This window comes from Setaria viridis, chromosome 2, assembly GCF_005286985.2.
Source record: "Setaria viridis chromosome 2, Setaria_viridis_v4.0, whole genome shotgun sequence".
Taxonomy (NCBI): domain Eukaryota; kingdom Viridiplantae; phylum Streptophyta; class Magnoliopsida; order Poales; family Poaceae; genus Setaria; species Setaria viridis.
Genome location: NC_048264.2, coordinates 38,042,487 through 38,061,845, shown reverse-complemented (window position 1 = coordinate 38,061,845; position 19,359 = coordinate 38,042,487). Strand labels below are relative to the sequence as shown.

Below are 19,359 nucleotides of genomic sequence, written 5' to 3'. Positions count from 1 at the left end.
TGCAACTGCAATTTTGATCTGAGCCATCAATTATAAACTTGAACGTACAGGTACACAACTGAGCTTTTTGAACAAAAAAAAAGATGTGGGATCAACTTCGGTACAAGCAGAGTATCTTTGAAACACAGGCCACAGACTCAGTTATTTCAAATATTTGCATCTAATTTCTTCTCAGCTTCACTGATGACCTCCAGTTGTTCCAATAGGGCGGTGAGCTTCCCCATGTCCTCTTCCTGCACATTCTGTGGAGCCTTCTCGCGGTAACCAGAGGCGTCCATTTTCTGTGACAGCGCATGTTGCAGCCTGCGTGTATCACAAGAGACCATGTTACTGATGTCATACAACAGTGAACTTAAGCGAGTCTTGACGGTAAAAATGGATAGGGAAGACAGTATATGCACACTTACTTTTGAATTTCGTCTTTTTTCTTCCTTAGCTTTTCACGTTCAGCATCTGCATCTAGAGCTCCTTGGAGTTGAAGGTACACAGATAAGTCTTTGTTTACAACAGCAGTTGCACAGTCAGCTGGAGTTTCATCGTTCTCTGTCAGGATCTGAAGAATTTCCAACAATAGATCAGTGCTTTTGTAGTTTTGTTCATAAGTAGGTAGCATATAAATGTGAAAAGCTGAAGAAAGCCAAGAAGAACAGTTATTTGGCAAGAACCATAGCAATTTGAGGGAATAAAACTCCATTTAGGTTTTATGTCCATACAGGATAAAGTGATTGTAAATGATGCAAGGGGAAAGATATTTCCATAATGAAAAATAAAACAGTCATACCTTGAGATGTGATACGGAGGAAAGGGACACGATTAGAGATTGATAGCATTGGATAGTGGCAGCAATCTCTTGGCCTCGGCAAAGTGCAAAAGCAGGTCGTCTGAAAAAAAGAAAGAACAAGAAAATATCAATAAGTTATTACTCTATTTTGCAAAAGCAGATTGAAGAACCAAACAAGCAAATACAAAACAAAACAGATGGTCATGTGCATACCTCTCATTTGAATCTGTTGGTGGCTTCAGTGACCTTATTCTGTTCACGGCATCCAAGACAATGTCCATTTGATTTTCAAGTCTATCATTAGTCCATCCCTGTCATAAAGAACAATATTTTCCCATGGGTAAACAAGTACTCAAAGACTCTGTCCTCAAATCGTAATTGAATTTTTCCTACAGAATCTTCTTTAGGACACAGGTATTACCTCAACAAGGGATGGATATTCTGAAATCATAATTGAATCTTTCCTGCAAGAATCTTTGGGCTGTGGAAGACGCTGCCATAGCTCTTCTGTTACATAAGGCATGAATGGGTGGAGCAAGCGCAGACCAGTCTCCAGGCATATCCACAGGGTATCTCTGGAGGCAGCTCTTGCTGATTCAAACTCTTGAGAATCGCTGAAGAAGTAAGGTTTGATAGCTTCTATAAATACATCACATAGATGGTACTGCCACCAAGAGTATATAGTAGATGTCGCATCAGATAATTTGTATGCTTCTAAAGAGGTAACGGTTTTGCCAATGGCCTTGTTAAGCACTGAGAGTATCCACTTGCAGATTGGTGGCATCGAAGATACATCAACAGTTGAAGGTGGAATGTAATGATCACCCAGTTTGCCCATCGCAAAACGGATGGCATTCCATAATTTGTTGCACCACTGTCTGTATCCAACTACTCTCTTGATATCAAGATTTATCCTGTCAGACTAAGAAACAAAATAGATTGTAATAAAATCTTCAATGCATGTATAACACAGAAAAAACTCTCTGGGCACCATAATCACCTGGGAAGTGTAAGCAATCAGTGCGAAGCGGAGGGCATCGGTACCACATTCAGCTATGCCATCAGGAAAATCTTTCTTCTTCCCTTCTTTGGCAATGTTTAATTCATTTGGATCCAGATTGCCTTCTTCCAAACGTTTCAGAAGACCTTCCAGTAACATGCCATTTATCACCTCAAGAGGATCAACGACGTTACCAAGTGATTTTGACATCTTTCTTCCGTGTGCGTCACGGATCATAGGGTGTAAATAAACCTGAGAACAGGGCATGTGGTCATTGATCATTGGACAAGAGATGAAATATACTTGACTGCCATATGTAGTGCCAAATTTCTGTAGCCTCAGTATATGGTTTGGCTTGCTAATTGAGTTCAAAAATAAAAAAAGATATAACTTGCAGACACGAACAAAAGGAAAGATGGTGGCTTTATGGATTTACTATTAAAGAAATATAGAATGGACTTAATAAACCATGGCACCCCACTGTGCTGATGTCTCACCTAACATGTGAGCAATATATGGTAAACGTTAAAAAGGTAGAGTTCATTGGGAAGGAAATCAGTGTGGCCTTTATGTAGATATAAAGGGCGGAGAACATCAGTAGAGAATGATTTAAAATGGGAGGGTTCCATATTTTAGTTAACAAACTTCTGGTAACTTGATTATACATCCACAACATTACAGGCATGGGTCTCTTCTTGATCAGATTATAGTGTTACAGGATTTAACCACATTAAGGGGATACAGAAGGCAGCGATAGGTTTTGAATAGAGTATCTATCATGAACAAAGTGTATGGACTAGATCGCTACAATCATATGATAGTTTAAATGGCACTGAACGGGAATTTGTGCTATACCTTCTGAAATGGCACATCACCACCCAGTTGCAGACCCATTATCACCATCCTTACTACCCAAAAGAAGAGAATATCAAGTCCAGTTTCTAGTACCGAAGTAGGGTAGAAAGCACGGAGGTCAGCAGTATCGGACAGCCAACCAAGTACTGTTAAGGGGAAGAGACCAGATGAAAACCATGTGTCCAGCACGTCAGGGTCTTGATCTAGCCACAATTTCTTTCCTGGATACTTTTTCTGTGCCTCCAGGTTTGCATCGCTTTCATTTCTTGCAACTATCCAACGGTCGTTATCAGAACCAAGGGTTTTATCCTGGTCATCTTCTAGTATCACATACCATGCAGGTACACGATGTTCCCACCAAAATTGCCTCGAAACACACCAATCACGTATGTTTTCAAGCCACCTGGAAGGACAGCAGTAATGGGTGTGTAATTTATTTCAGATTTATGTCATTCATTTGACATGATGAGTGCAAAAGGAGACACATTGTATGATATACCTGTACCAGTCTTGTTCATACTGCTGGGGAATGATCTCAATCTTTTTTTGGACCTCACAGCATCAAGGCCTGCCTTGGCCATGGAGTTGAAATTAACAAACCACTGTGGTTTTATCATAGGTTCCACTACATCATTAGTTCTTGAACAGATGCCCAAGCTCATTTCATTCTTCTTTGTGTCCTTATACAAACCCTTAATTAGAAGAATAAAAAAAGGTTAATCCATCATATAAAACAAGAAGCCAAAGACCTATCAAGTAATCTATCAACAATTTCCACAGTATGAAGGATATCTGTAAATTATGAAATTCTAGAAAAATCATAATTATTGATAGCCGATCCCAATCTGATGCTGATAAGCTATTTCCAGTACTGATACTGAACTGAAGATCATGGTAATGACTCCGTATTACTATACTGATTTTTTCCCCCTTTGTACAACACACTAGGAAATAAATAGATAGATCATGGTTATGATACAAAGACCATGATATTTCACTATTTGCATTTTCACTCTGTTAAATCATGCATTCCATGCCACATATTGTAATTCATATATTCATAAAAAAGATTGATAATCAGATATCGAGGGGATATAGTTAAGAAAATCCAGTAATACTTTTTTCTTCAGCGCCTCAATAACGGCAACTCGAGCAGTGAATCATGGCATTCCTTCAAATTGTGCACCTCCATTGCTGCTTATTTTTTCCATCATCAGTGAAGATATTGATGAAGTCTAGGTTATGCTGTTTTCCAACCTCCAAGTCATTTGGATCATGGGCAGGTGTAATCTGCATAAAAAACCAGCAAACAATACCATCTAAGAATATGAGGAAGGTCCAAGTAGATAAGATTGGAAAAAAGTAACCCTCAGCAGCTCTTACCTTGACAGCCCCAGTACCAAAAGTGGGATCGACTAACTCAGCATCGCAGATTATTTTGAGTTTTCGGCCATTGAAGGGGTGGACTGCATACCTTCCATGCAGATGCTTATACCTTTTATCCTCGGGGTGAACAGCTATTGCAGTATCGCCCAGCATTGTTTCGATCCTGGTGGTTGCTACAACAATCTCACCCAGTCCTTCCTCAAGAGGATAGGCAAAAGATATCAATACACCAAACTGCACCTCATTGGCATAACCAGGGACCTTTAGCATAGTTTCATCTTTAAGATCAATATGATCAACCTGTCAAATCAGCATTTTCAATCTAAGAAAATTATCTTAATCAAGCACACAAAGGATAACAATATCTAACATATCATAAACAATATAAAGATCCATTAACCTCGATATCAGAGATTGCAGTTTGAAATGTGCAATTCCAATTCACAAGGCGATAGTCTCTGAAAAGGAATATCCATTCAAACAAGGTTGGCAATTGAAAAACAGGAGTGTAGGTCAACAATAAAGCACAATTGATAGTGGATTCTCTTTTTCATTTTAACACTTACACTCGAACAAAAAGTGTGAGGGAACTAACCTATATATCAGGCCTTCCTTGTGTAACCTTACAAAAGCTCAGTTACAGCTTTTGATCTTTGCTCATCCATTGTAAAAGCCTGGTGTCCAGTTTGAAATGAAGTTAATATGCATGGTTCAACCACATGCCATGTTTTTTCCTAACTGAATAGAATAGGTATGTTACCTCACGGGACCAATCAAGTGAGGCCCCAAGCCAGCGCAATTGATTCAATATGGTACCACCATATTGATCTTTCCATTTGAGCACCTGTTTGTAAGAAGATTTAAAAAATGGACTAAGTGAAGTGAACACAAAAATGATACATCAGGTGCAGGATTAAGTATTCGAACAAAATAGACAACACTTTCATTTCAGAACATATGACACTAAGTAATATAATGGAAACAGATGATCAATTGGCCAACAAAACATAATCATGGGAAAAAGTGCTTACTTCAGAAACAAAATTTTCGCGCCCTATGTCATGCCTTGTTAGCTTCCTTTCACGCATAAGCTTCTTTTCTACAACAACCTGATATACACGAGAGCAGATGTCAAAAGGAGCTCGTTAACGCGCCATTGGTCGCGCAGAGGGTGAGCGCGCGACCCCTTTATCCGTCTAATGGTGTCCGTGTGAAACAACACAACAACCGCATGCTTCCGCATACTTTTCTTAATTGCCATGCAGGACGGTTAGGTGGAGTCATGGAGACTACCATCGTGTTTTATTTTGTTCCATTTTTTTTGAATGATGATAACTCACTCATTAAGAGTCCATTTTTTAATCCGTTTTCACAGTTGTGTTCCTTGCGATATAATCTACAAAATAAGACCCATATTCCATAGGTTTTGAAGTAAATTTACTTGAGCTTGCAACTTATATATAACGGTACTATCAACTTATATAGAGATTGTATCAACTTGTGTAGAGTTTGTGTATCAACTTGTATAAAAATAGTAGTACTGTACTAGGCTATGTATTAACTTATGTAGACACTATGTATCAATTTATATCACCACAGTTCTTCCAGTAGTTGTACGATCTACTTAGATAAAGATAATGTATCACCTCAATAAAGACAATAGACAATCTACACATTAAATGCAAACCCTAAAATCCTAAACCAAAAATTAAAATCCTAAAAAACTAGATCTAAAACCAAAACTCTAGAAACTTATATTGCATGAACTACGTAGCAACTTATATTGCATTTCTAATGTCGAGGAGCAAATTAATTTATATAGAGACAAATGTAACAACTTAGGTAAAAGTTGTGTACACAACTTATGCGCAGCTAAAATAACAACTCAAATAAAGACAATGTGGCAACTTATGTAGATACTTCATATAGGTAATGGCATAAGGTTCAAAATTATCTGTGTAGCAACTTATATGTAAAGTTTGTTTGGAGCTTTGAACATAAGTTGCTACAAACTTGATATAGAAGCACCTACTATACCACAATATAAGTTACCACTACATAAAATTAATCTAAAACATATGCATCATAGATCTTGTTTCATAGATCTCATCGTAACTAACACGCTGGCGCAATCGGATTTGAAAACGGATACTCCATATGAAAATTATCATATTTTTAAAAGTTCAAACATAATAATAAACACTTGGGCTGTACAATCCACTTCACCCCACACGATCCGCACACGTTAGCTTTTGCCTAATTAGCCTAGTTATTTAAGTAGCCTATAAATGTACCTCCAGTTAGTTAAAGCCCATCTTAATAAGCCCACGATCCAACAGCTCATGCACGAGCCACGATCCAACGCTTGACACCAGCGCGACCACGCGTGCGATAGCTTTTTCCATGTCAAAATGAAGCGAGTACAAAACATTGAAGTACTCATTGTCAAGTCCAAATAAGAAGTTGAACTACAAATGCCAAGTTAAATCACAGAAATAATACAAGTGGAAATGAGCAAACACAAAACAATCACATTTGGCCAAAATCATACAATGTTAATTTGCTCAAGGGTATAGAAGCAACAAAAAAGCTATGTAATTATGCACTTAATGGATGAACAATTGCTAAACAGTTAAAATCCAAAAGTAGGAAATGGGATTCAAAACATTATTTTGAAAAATGTTTCAGTAAAATTGCATAAGTAGATTTCATTAATATGTCCCCAACACCCATGCTGACGGAGTTCTTTTAATGTCTGCACATTGTTAACTAGCACTGCCAGCATGTGTCTCTGCATGTTTGTTCCACAACTTGAATGACAATATATGCAGCCAAAATAATATATCAGCAACAAAATTCTATCATCTAAATTTGTATTGTATGATTCATCATATAAACTCCAGAAGATTAATGAATTCCTAAATGCAGACCTGTGTAGCAATGCCAGCATGGTCCACTCCAGGGACCCATAGTGCATTGTAACCTGACATCCTACGCCACCGTATCATATATAGCATCCTGAATGAGAATAAAAGCATCGTATAGTCAATGTCTAGTGTTAACATGGCATATAGATCTCTTAAAAATAGGAATACCTCTATAGCCACTGTAAGCGCATGGCCTATGTGAAGAGCTCCAGTCACGTTAGGCGGTGGCAGAACCTGAAAAGAAATGACAACTATTTGTTGGAAGCTAACCCACTATTTGACAATGTAAAAAGCACTACAGTGATGTAAAATGGTGCAGTATGCTAAATTAGCTTCGATCTTATTGTGCACAACCTTCAAGAGCATAAATCACTTACTATAACAAATGGTGGTTTTGTGCTTGCAGAATCTGCCCCAAAATATCCTGATGATTCCCACCAGGCATACCATCTGCATACAAATAAAGAAACCATGTGGTTGAAATATACATTTACAGTGCTAGAAATTATAAAATCAAAAAATGTAAAAAACTATTCAGGCATCTTACGATTTCTCAACGGCACTTGGACTGTATTGCTTGGCCATCTGAGGCGCAAGCAATTTCTTCCCGCCATTAGGAGTGTCTGGATCAATGAAATTCTCTGGATTTTCATCCTCCGTAGCTTTCTTCCTTTGTTTTTTCTCAGTCTTCTTTGTTCCATCTTAGGCTGCTTGTGCCTATGTCATATCCAACAAGCATTTCACTTATTCGATGTCTGGATCATCTGTTCAGTCATATACAGATTAGTGAGCATTATAATTGAACCTGGAGCCTAGCTGCCTCCTTTTGTTTCGCCTTAAGTTTTTTTTCTTCTTTCTCTTTTGCCTGCAAGTGCAACATTTAACCCATAAATGACTATCCACGCACATGATAACAGAACAGTCCAATCTTATAGTTCAGCTCATTTCTGACTTCAGTGAAATCACTTTTGTCTGTTAAACTTGATCTAATTACCATTTTCAGGCCATCCAATTACGACCAATACAAAAATTAAGTATAGAGAGCAAAGCAAGACAGAACTTGATTGATACCTTTTGATCTTTTTTCAGCTTCCTTTCTAACTCTTTCTCATCAAGTTGCTGGATGAACAAAAAAAAGGAGTGAGTACTGACTAGAAATACTTGCTAACTAAACCCCCCCAAAAAAATGCAGTTCTGATTGCACAAAGGAGCCATCAGCCATGTACCCCCTTAGGGGAAGGAGCATTATACTACCGAAGGTACACAAATTGCTACTTCATACAAACATATGCTAGTATGCATTAAGCAGCTGCTCAAAACAAACTGCTGATTCAGACATCTCAGAGAACAAACAACTGTTTCAGAGGATAATATGTTACAATTTCGGGAACACGATCTAGGCAAAGCAGTCATGCAGAAAAGAGCTTGCGGCCAAAATGCAATTCAATTTATATATAATGCTCATACATCCCACGCCACTTGATGGAAGCAAAATCGCAAGCTAGCCCTATCTGTGCGGACGAAGGGGAGGTAAGTGAGTATACGAACCTTCTCCTCCGGCACCTTCTCCGCCCCCTGCGCCCCGGGCTGCTGCACAAAACCACACCCAAATCAGTCTCACAAACAGAGAGAAGAGATCCCCCCGCGAGCTGGCGAGCATGAGGGGAAGGACGGGTTGCTCGATCGGCGCCCTCTTGCTTACCTTGTCCATGGCTCAGATCAAGCCGGCGGGTTGGGTCTTCTCTCCGCCGCCGACAGTAGAGTGGATGGACGGCGGAGCGAGCAGGACAGAGGTAGGGAGGCTACGGTTCTGTGGGTTTTTTTCCGGTTTGGAGATGGAAGGGATTGGGCAGGCCGGCGAGGTGGAGTCAGATTAGACAAGTGGGCTGCTTTCTAGATGTGTCGCTGGCACGTGGGGTCCGCTTAATGTTGGGCTAACTTGCGCCAGACGGGTTGTCGAAAAAAACTTGCACCCCACGGAATTTCTGGACTCATCAAGCTTTTCTTCTCTTTCGGTGCTGATGGGCTTCGTGGGCTTTCTTCTCTTTTCCTTGTAGGCTTGGTGGGCCTTAATCTTCATGGGTCTAAAATTAGTTTCTTTGGGTTGGGCTGGCGTACGCTTGCAAGTTGCAGCTCAAATTTGGGAATTGGGAGCGCTCGCTTGAATTTCTCCCGCAGCGCGCGTCGTCCTCCTATGTCCGAGTCTCGGAGTCCGACAAGGCGACAACCCTGAGTCTCCCTGAGATCCCAGGTTCCGCCTTCGCCAGCCGGACGCCAATGCAGAGGAGACGAAAGTGTGAGCGACCGATATCAAGCTGCGTGCCCAACTGCCCACTTTCTCATCATCGGTGGCTTCGGCTAGTCTTCCGCCTCGCCTGCGTGCTCGCGGAAAGCCTTCCACCTGTTCGACAGAATGCCTACGCCGCACCCATTCCCGCGCTCTGCATCCACTGGCTGCACCAGTTCACAGTTTCACACCACCGGTCTCTTGTCCCTGCGTGCCGGCAAGCGATAGCGGGTTATGCGATTGCTTCTGCTGGTGAACGATGATGACCTCGGCTCAATGGCAAGCAACAATCCTATCCCCTGCCAGGCTGCCATTATACTAGGTAAAGGTTCTGTTTTACAAACCTTACGCTTTCTTTATCAGTATCATCTCAACGGGATGTTTTGAGCTGCATGTATCTGTTTAATATTATTTCATTCAGGCTACTTCTGGTTTCCAAACAAAGCTTTTGTACCATACTAGTAGGGAAAAGGTAGCAGCACACTGTATTTCAAGATTAGTACTAAAAAAAAGCAAATTATAAGTTCATAGAATTGACCTAAACAAATATTTTATGACTAAAAATTTAAGGGTTAATCTATCTCCCCTCTATTGCTGTAAGAGTCACTGTGTTCATAGAGTTCATAATATCTTCTCTCATTTGCACCATATCACAATTTCTTTGTGCAAAATATGCAGGGTGATTTGGCGCTGGTAGTGTTGGGCACCCATTCTCCAAATTGAACACAACAGAAGACATGAATGGCCTATCTTCAGGTTTTTCCTGTACACACAAAAGCCCCATATGGATGCAAAGTGATGCTTCATCTAGCAAGCAGTTCTCAACTATACATTTGTCTACCAAATCTCTTGCTTTGCCTTCCTTCCAGAGGTTCCACGCCTGAAACAATCATGTCACTCATTGAGATCGAATAATACTAAACACTTAAAACCCTTACTCTGCAAGTAGTAATATTTGCTTACATAGACTATTAGGTTTGGGTAATTTGGGATGCGATCAACAGAGCTTATCTTTATACCACTTACAACCTCCAATAGTAACACGCCAAAGCTATAGACATCAGACTTCACTGAGAAAATACCCTCCATTGCATACTCAGGAGCCATGTAACCACTGGTAAAGACATTCATTTTCAAAAATTAGGAATATGAATTTGGTGGTCATATATACTCATATGTTAATTTGTGATGAATAGTACTTACTATGTCCCAACAACTCTTCTTGTATTTGCATTTTCCTGGTTGTCACCAAACATCCTTGCCATACCAAAGTCTGCTATCTTAGGTCTCATCTCTGCATCTAGCAAAACATTACTAGATTTGAGATCTCTATGAACTATTGTCAGTCTTGAATCATGATGGAGGTAAAGTAGTCCCCTGGCAACTCCTTTGATAATCTTGAACCTTATTGGCCAATCAAGCTTTGCATTTCTTTCACAGTCTACAAGGAATAACTATGTCATGTATATGAAAAATGAAAACATAGAATTATTCTACTATATATATGAATTGAGCATACTGAAAATGACGGCATCCAAGCTTTTGTTGGGCAAGTACTCATAAATCAGCAGCCTTTCATCTCCCTCAACACAGCACCCAAGAAGTCGAACCAAGTTTCTGTGATGTAGATTGGCAATTAGAACAACTTCATTTCTAAACTCCTGTATTCCTTGGTCCGAGTCCCTACTAAGTCTTTTGATAGCAACCTCTTGACCACCCTCTAGTGTCACCTTTGTAATTATTAAAAAAAAGGTAAGATTGTGATATGTAATGCAGATACTTGATTGAATAAAGAGACCTTCCATAAATAATTACCTTATAAACTTTGCCAAAACCTCCTTGTCCAATCATAAATGTATTGGAAAAATTGTTTGTGGAGCAAAGAATATCTTGAAATTTGAGAAATGGGAGTTCAAAATCATGGGTGGTGTTTTCTTCTAGAATTTCTTCTGAAGTATTTAAACCCTTATGCATTAGCTTCTTGTGGTTTTCCACATTTCTTTTCCTTCCTGCACCCAAAATCCGGTGAGTAGTTTTTCTTTTAGTAACCATGATCAGTATACATATTAAGATAACTTACCTCTGAACTTGCAGATCCATATAAGTATAATGGAAGTGAGAACAATAACACTCGCTAAAGCTGATAGAATAATCTTTACTGCATTTGCTTTTGTCCGTTCACCTGCAAACCAGTGTAAAACTTAGAGTCAAGTTCATGCCATATATATGACTAAAATTGGTAGTAAGAGTGAGATTTACATGAGCTAACAGCCGGACAGGCGCGGCATTCTTACAATGCATGGACAAAAGTGACTATTAATTTTAGGACCACAACTTGCCTTGATGTTGTATGCCAAATTAGATCACTGAGAAAGAAATAAAAATGTAAATCTCAGTTCAGTATCTATTTTTGCTACACATATATTGACTACAATATGCATGTAGCCATACATTATGATTATCATTCGATTCTAGGATCTGCTCAGATTCTAAAATTAGTTGCCACTGTCCTATATGATTTTCAATGATCTCGGTGCCTACTGTTAAGACCTGGTAAATGAACAACAGTGGCCTGCCAAGTCATGTTCTGATCAAAAACATATAGCTCCTGATAGGGAGACCACATGCCACAGTGGGAATGACACTTATAGGCGAACACTTGGTTCTGATAGAAGGTCTTATGATATGAAATGGTACCTGACAAGCCTGCAACTCGGAGATATAGCGTCTCTCCTTGACTATCAGCACCAGCTGCATTATAGGGACGCACACCCTGCATCTTCTGTGTGTCGACAAGCTGATGATCACCAATCCACAAAAGGCACCTCGTCGCATCACCATCTAATGTGCTGCCATTTAAATTTGCATAAGCGTACGCCACACAAGAGCAATTGCCACTGCACTCAGCCGCGCATTCCTTGATGGTCTTCCTCCCAATGCGCACAAAGTTGTCGGGCACATTCATACCGGGCAGCGCCAAGAAACCATCACTGCATCGAAGCACCTCCTTTCGTTTGCATCCCCGCGAGAACCTGGCGCTGCTCCATTCTTCCTTGTCCACAGGCTCGAACCCGTCAAGGCACTTGCAAGTTGGGGTGGCATCTGTGTGGTCGCAGTATCCAGAGAGCCCGCAGTAGCCGTACTTTCTACACTCGTACTCCGGCCACACTAAAAGCATTGCCCACTCCGACGAATCCCTATTCCAAACACTAACTTCTAACCGACCAGAGTAGCTCATAACTGACCGTAAGGGAGGTGCACCATCAGAGACGGTGAAGACCATGGACATCTCATCGATGCTGTCAACAAATGCTGTGTATACAACATTAGTGGTGTTCACCTGAAAGAACTGCTGGCTGGTGACTGTGGCACCCGTCCATACTGCGCCGCGCCATTCTGGGAGCGAACCGTTCCAGATGAAGACCTGGATGAACGTTTCTGTCTTTGTGCCAATGGAGAAGGCACCCGGCGAGGGGTCGTCAGGGCCGTTCCAAGAAAAAAGGCGGTTTACTTCATGTGTCTTGTGGTACCTTATATTCATGCCAGGGAGCATCGTGTCAGTCGGGTGGTCAAAGCTCTGCCATAACACCATGCCGCTCGGTGACCGTAGGATGAGATTGCCTGTATCAATAAGAACTGCCACTGATCCACCAGTAGCATTTGATCTTGGCAATGGTGAGGAGCTTGCAGCTTTGGTGGTGTTGGTTGTCCAGAGAACACGGCCTTTGACATCGGACAAGACAAGATGAGAGGTGTTGGTCAGAACAAGAGAAGGAGCTGAGGAGGAGATGGCCGGTGTTGCCCGATTAGCAACCCACACCACGGTGAGCCGGGGGATCTTGTTGTACCATATGCCAAGGTATAGCTTCTCCGGAGTGGAATTGGATGGGGAGAAGAAGCCAAAGGCGAAGTCACCGCCATCAGATACGATGGTGGTGCCGGGCAAGAGCGGCTTGCCTGGGACAAGCCGGTCATCCGAAGCACACAGGGCCGCCAAGAGGAGGAGAGCCATGGTGCAAACCGAAATGGAACTCATGAATGCCATTGGACTTGCTGCGGCGTCTCTGGCTCTCTGAGTGCGTTTACTAGCTAGCTAGTTTATGCCTCAAAGCGGTAGAGAATGCAGGCGCGGAAGCGGGCTACTTGTCGTGGTATATAGTATATGCTCCTACACGCTTGGTGTGCACGCAACAATGCAAAATTTCCAGGTTTCTGATGTACGCTAGCTAAAACGAGTTCAAACATTCTAGTCAGAATCTGTTAGTCGTAGTTGAGAGTTGTACGCACCTCGATCGATAGGGTTGTTACCGTGGTGTTATTTTTCTTGGAGAAAAGGATTGTTTTACCTTGACGTTAAGAGTGCATGCTTCTAGAATTAGTATGTGCTTTGCCTATATAAGGATGTAGGTCGCCCGAAACCACATTGTTCACCTTCAATCAGAGTTTACTAATGTATTCTCGCCATCAACGAATTTAGGCCGCAGTAGAATTTGCGTGGTCAAACTTTCCAGCGAGTAAGTTGCATTGTAGCTTCCTAAATTCGTGCAGTAGCATTACGTCTCTATCTTACTATTACTAATTGGAGGTTCCTTTTGAAACCTCCAGGTGAAGCCATCTAGGATTCCTAGGTGGATACTCTAGAAAAAAAGAGAAATCCTAAAAATTCTCACAAAAAAGCAAAACATCTGACCATTAATCGATATATTCAAATCATCGTAGCCATTGGATCTATTATGTTTTCTAAAAAATTACCCACCTATACCATTATGAAAATAGTCTAAAGTAACCCCCTAAATCTATATATAAATTACCCACCTCTGCCATTATATAAAATAAACTAAAGTAACCCCCTAATCTTCATCAAAATTACCCACTTATACCATTATAAACAATATTTAAAATAACCCCCTAATTTGCAACTGAATTGCCTACCACTATTACTTAAAAAATTTAAATCCCTTAAAATTTGCATCTATATTACCCACACATGCTATTATTAAAAATAACATGAGGTAACTCTACGTTTGAATCATATAACCTTAATTAAAAATATACAGCAATATATGATTCTAAATCGTCTATATCTTGCACTATTGGTATACGATATAATAATTAAGGTCTATACGCATGATGTGTGTCACCATTTATAAGGATATAAAGTGATGAGAATATAGATTCCTATGCTAAAATTGTATCTTAAACTTAAGGTTCATTAAACAAATTCAAGCGCATACCTGCGATGCAAAGTGAAAAGTTAAAGATTATAAATGTGGATGAAAATATTATAGAGTAGTTGCTAACTAAAATTTATCACGATTGGATGAAGATATTAAGTATATATCTACATAAGCATTGTGTGTTCGAATATTTAACAAACAAGAGCTAGCTTATGGTAATAGTTTTTTAGCAATGTAGTCTCATTTTTTTCCATTGGAGGCTTCACATTAGTTCCCATGAGACAAATTCTCATAAAAATTAAAAACGTCAAACATCAATCCTGTAAACTCTAATAATCATAGCCATTGATCTATTATATTTTCTAAAACATTACCCACCACTATTATTGTGAAAATATTCAAAAATGAGCTCTAAACCTATTTTTCAATTAGCGAGCTAAGCTATTATAAAAAATAATCTAAAGTAACCCCATAACCTTAATCCAATTTACTAATACACATCATTATAAAGCATAACTTAAAATGTCATTCTAAAATTTTATCTATGTTATCCACGTATGTCGTTATTAAAAATAACCTAAAGTAAACATTTAAATCTTAATCTAATTATCTTCATGTGCATCATACAGAAATGTTAAAAGGTAAATTAATATATGATTTTAAATTACGTATTTATATCATTGTTAATATAAAAATACTAAGTTAAAGTATATACACATGATGAGTGCCACCATTTAGACTATTTATACATGTATGTGAGGAATCGATGAAAAATATTGATTTGTATGCTAAACATAATGTATGGAGGATTGGAGGTGTGATACAAAATGAAAAAATATGAATATGGATGAAAAAGTGCATTGAGTAATTATTAATTAAAAATCAATCACAACTGGACAAAGATAGATACATATCTATATAAGTATTATGTTGAAGTATTGAAAAATAAGTTAGCAGTAGGTAAACAATTTTGATTATTAGCTAGAAGTTTAATTTCTAAATAATTTTTAAATATAATAGTTTCTAAAAAAATATTAGCCCGTGCGGGAGCACGGGTTGATAGACTAGTACTCATAATAATGCAAGGTGGCAATAATCCATCGCTGGAAACAGTATAAATACCCATCCGGGTTCTTCGAGAAAGGCGCTCCTGATACTTACACTCCCACACATATTGCGTTTCTCTCCTCCTGTCCTGTTTTTCCCTAAGCTTGAATATCTTTCTTGTGAGGCTCTCGCAGTGAGCAAACAATTTTTTTTTTGCCACAACATTTTCTTTCACCAGCATATATGGACGATTTCTCTGCCATTTGGGCAGAACGTCCCCACAACACTCCCTTGGAATGACTTGTTCACCGATATTTTTGTATGTGTGTGAAGTGCAAATGTCCAGATCATCAAAAGAATACTTTTATATTGGGCTACTTGAGACCAAAAGGAGACTTCTTTCCTTTGTTAAGAAATGTAGCCTTCGAGGCGTCACGAGCCACCGGCGCTAGAATTCCATACATGGACTGAAGCATCAGTAGGTGAGTTTGAGCTTCTACGTAGAACACGCTGACAAGAAAATGGACCCAGGCAGAAGTCCCTGTTGGTGCTGCTGATGCCTCGCCTCTATCCGGATTAGGCTGCGGCGACGACGACGTAGTCGTTGGGGGAACGGCGGCCGGCACGGGGAAATCCTCGTTGATTCAAGCGGACATGATCACAGCATGAGTCCATATATACGGACGAGCTCATGATCCAAAACTCCCAATGCAAGGTGGCAAGTATAATAACCGGAGATTACCGCATGAAGAAGAGTTGGTGACACGACACTGGAGGAGCTTGGTGACGGATTATTTTGGGCTTTTGTCCTGGGCGCCAGTTGGAGCCCCCGATTAGACAAGTGAGCTATAGACCGTGTTGTTGTTTTGCCTAGTCGGACGTACTTTCATCTTGTCAGTGAAGCATAGGGCTCGCACATTACAGATAAGCAAAGGAAGAAAATTAAATTTAGTAATAGGATTAAGCCTCAGCTAGCCTTCACTTCTTTCTACTTTGTTTAGAACCATTTTTATTATGTGGCATTTTGTAGCTAGTCTAAGTACTACTACTTGATTTCTAACGATTGGCTATATGCACTCACGCGTGAGTGTGAAGGCTGTAATGTTTTTTTCTCTATCTAAAAAACCGCCAGTGGACTTTCTGGCCAAACCCAACTACACGTACCACGTTTAAGTAAACGTACGTTAATTTGATGCAAGTCACCCTACTATATGCTATAGACAGAGTGTGTATACATGGTGCTACAATTGTAAACACGAGCACAGCAGTATGATCCTGACCTTCCAAAGATGTCGAGAGCCCCAAAAAAAAGTTGGGTGAAAATGGATACCCAAATATCATATCCTTTCCCCTGCCCGGCTGCCCCCATACTAGGTAGAGGTTCTGTTTTACAAACCTTATGCTTTTCCGTATGAGCATCATCCCAATCGGATGTTTTGAGCTTCATATATCCGTTTAAGATTATTTCGTCCAGGCTACTTTTGGTTTTCAAAACAAAGCGTTTGCACTATACTAGTAGCAATAAGGTAGCCGCATATTGTATTTCCAGATTAATACTAAAAGCTAAAATATGTTCACAAAATTATCCTAGAAAATATTTTATGACTAAAAATTTGAGTTAATCTATCTTCCCTCTATGACTGTAATAGTCATTGTGTTCTTAGAGTTAATAATATCTTGTCTCATTTGCTCTATATCACAATTTCTTTGTGCAAAATATGCAGGGTGGTTTGGCGCTGGTAGTGTTGTGCATCCATTCTCCAAATTGAACACAACTGAAGACATGAATGGCCTATCTTCAGGATTTTACTGTACACACAAAAGCCCCATATGGATGCAAAGTGAAGCTTCATCTAGTAAGCAATTCTCAACAATACATAAGTCGACCAAATCCCTTGTCTTCCCCTCCTTCCAGAGATTCCACGCCTGTAACAATCATGTCACTCACTGAGATCGTATAAGACTAAACATTTAAAACCCTTAATCTGTGAAGTAGTAATATTTGCTTACATAGACTATTAGGTTTGGGTAATTTGGGATGCGATCAACAGAGCTTATTTTTATACCACTTACAACCTCCAATAGTAACACGCCAAAGCTATAGACATCAAACTTCACGGAGAAAATGCCCTCCATTGCATACTCAGGAGCCATGTAACCACTGGTAAAGACATTTCATTTGCAAAAATTACAAATATGAATTTGGTACAGTCATATATATTCATATTAACTTGTGATTAATAGTATTTACTATGTCCCAACAACTCGTCTTGTATTTGTATTTTTCTGGTTGTCACCAATCAAGCGGTGCATTTCTTTCACAACCTACAAGGTAAATATGTCATGTATATGAAAAATGAAAATATATAACTCCTCAACTATTTAGTGTATGAATTGAACATACTGAAAAGGACAATATCCAAACTTTTATTGGGCAAGTACTCATAAATTTAGCAGCCTTTCATCTCCCTCAACACAGCACCCAAGTAGTCGAACCAAGTTTCTGTGTTGTAGTTTGGCAATTAGAACAACTTCATTTCTAAACTCCTGTATTCCTTGGTCCAAGTCCCTACTAAGTCTTTTGATAGCAACCTCTTGACCACCTTCTAGTGTCACCTTTGTAATTATTAAAAAAGTAAGGTTGTGATATGTAATGCAGATACTTGATTGAATAATCAAACTGGAACATGCAAAGAAAGATACCTTCCATAAATAATTACCTTATAAACTTTGCCAAAACCTCCTTTCCCAATCATAAATCTATTGGAAAAATTGTTTGTGGCGACAAGAATATCTTGGAATTTGAGAAATGGAAGCTCAAAATCATGGGCAGTGTTTTCTTCTAGAAGTTCTTCTGAAGTTGTTAAACCCCTATACATTAGCTTCTTGTGGTTTTCTGCATTTATTTTTCTTCCTGCACCCGAAAATTGGTGAGTAGGTTTTCATTTAGTAACCACAATTAGTATATATACTAGTAGAATTGCCCGTGCGTTGCTACGGGTATTTACCCTCTCTAAAATAATTATCTTCTTATTCCCGATTCATGTGTCATAGTGCTATATAACCTCTGTTCCACCGATACTGCAACTGTTTGCTTGGTCTTCATGTCTTCTAAGAGCTCCTTCAGAACCTGTTCGACTTCATGAACTACACCAAGCCTTCAGAACCACACAACAAGCAACTGAGAGGGCTCTTGGCCAATTGCAATCCCGTTTTCTTCAAGCTTGGTAAAAAATCCCAGTATTGTTTCTAGCATGTCCACCTTCTCATAAGCACCTAGATCTTCTTTGGCAACCAAAACAGACTCATTTGCGTAGATCTTCAGGATTGTACAGTTTCGTACATCAACATGCCTTCTGGCGAGACTTTAATATCTTGTGGCATGTTTGTGGAGAGTTTTGCACCTGCTGTAACAGACTTGGTGAGCTCGACTGCATCATCATATGGAAATAGTTCTGGAGTCAATGAACCATCCTCAGCAGACCCTGGACCGTCTTTTCGAGGCACTGGGTCATCCTCTTCCTTTGTTAGGCTGTGGTAAATCTTGTGGTTAGCTGACCTCGAGCAGTCCTTTAAGAGAACAAAGAGAACGATGAACATGGTGTGGAAGATATAGAAACACAGAGCAATCTAGGAGCACCCGGCTCGGTCGCTCTTCGTGGTTCCTTTTGCCTCTTACAAGTTGCCATCGTTTGTGTGTAAGGTGCGATGCTGTATTAGCGCACTGGTATGGTACCGGTGGAAGTAAGAGGCCATGGCAATGGGACAGAGTATACAAAAGGATCTGAATAAACAGCAAGCTAGGAGCTGCAGTACTGGTGGAAATAAGAATCCATGGCAATGAGACAGAGTATGCAAGAGGAACTTAATAAACAGCAAGTGACATGGATGTGACTGTA

At 39.7% G+C, this 19,359-nt stretch overlaps 2 protein-coding genes and 1 pseudogene across 2 annotated transcripts; all 3 read right to left on the bottom strand.

Annotated features, from left to right (window-relative positions):
- LOC117844933 (valine--tRNA ligase, mitochondrial 1-like) lies at positions 1-8,807 on the bottom strand (annotated as a pseudogene).
- Positions 8,808-9,698: 891 nt separating this feature from the next.
- On the bottom strand, positions 9,699-10,349 carry LOC140221937 (cysteine-rich receptor-like protein kinase 10). Its single transcript, XM_072291896.1, has 2 exons — positions 10,146-10,349; positions 9,699-10,098 (listed from the first exon to the last, which is right to left on the bottom strand). Exons 1-2 carry the CDS (start codon positions 10,341-10,343, stop codon positions 9,814-9,816), a joined length of 483 nt encoding a protein of 160 aa, XP_072147997.1. The 5' UTR covers positions 10,344-10,349; the 3' UTR covers positions 9,699-9,813.
- An 89-nt stretch (positions 10,350-10,438) lies between these two features.
- On the bottom strand, positions 10,439-13,507 carry LOC117844935 (receptor-like serine/threonine-protein kinase SD1-8). Its single transcript, XM_072291895.1, has 3 exons — positions 11,787-13,507; positions 11,317-11,418; positions 10,439-10,677 (listed from the first exon to the last, which is right to left on the bottom strand). Exons 1-3 carry the CDS (start codon positions 13,279-13,281, stop codon positions 10,439-10,441), a joined length of 1,836 nt encoding a protein of 611 aa, XP_072147996.1. The 5' UTR covers positions 13,282-13,507.
- Between the last annotated feature and the right edge of the window lie 5,852 nt (positions 13,508-19,359).

What these genes read in the sequence shown, in the direction of transcription:
- LOC140221937 (XM_072291896.1), bottom strand. Translation starts at nt 10,343, where the DNA reads ATGGCTCCTGAGTATGCAATGGAGGGTATTTTCTCAGTGAAGTCTGAT. An exon ending in TTAAGTGTTTAGTATTATTC is followed by an intron (nt 10,099 to 10,145) that starts GATCTCAATGAG and finishes AACCTCTGGAAG; the next exon opens with GAAGGCAAAGCAAGAGATTT.
- LOC117844935 (XM_072291895.1), bottom strand. Translation starts at nt 13,281, where the DNA reads ATGGCATTCATGAGTTCCATTTCGGTTTGCACCATGGCTCTCCTCCTC. An exon ending in CACTGTTGTTCATTTACCAG is followed by an intron (nt 11,419 to 11,786) that starts GTCTTAACAGTA and finishes ACTGGTTTGCAG; the next exon opens with GTGAACGGACAAAAGCAAAT. An exon ending in ATGGATCTGCAAGTTCAGAG is followed by an intron (nt 10,678 to 11,316) that starts GTAAGTTATCTT and finishes TATTCCTTGTAG; the next exon opens with ACTGTGAAAGAAATGCAAAG.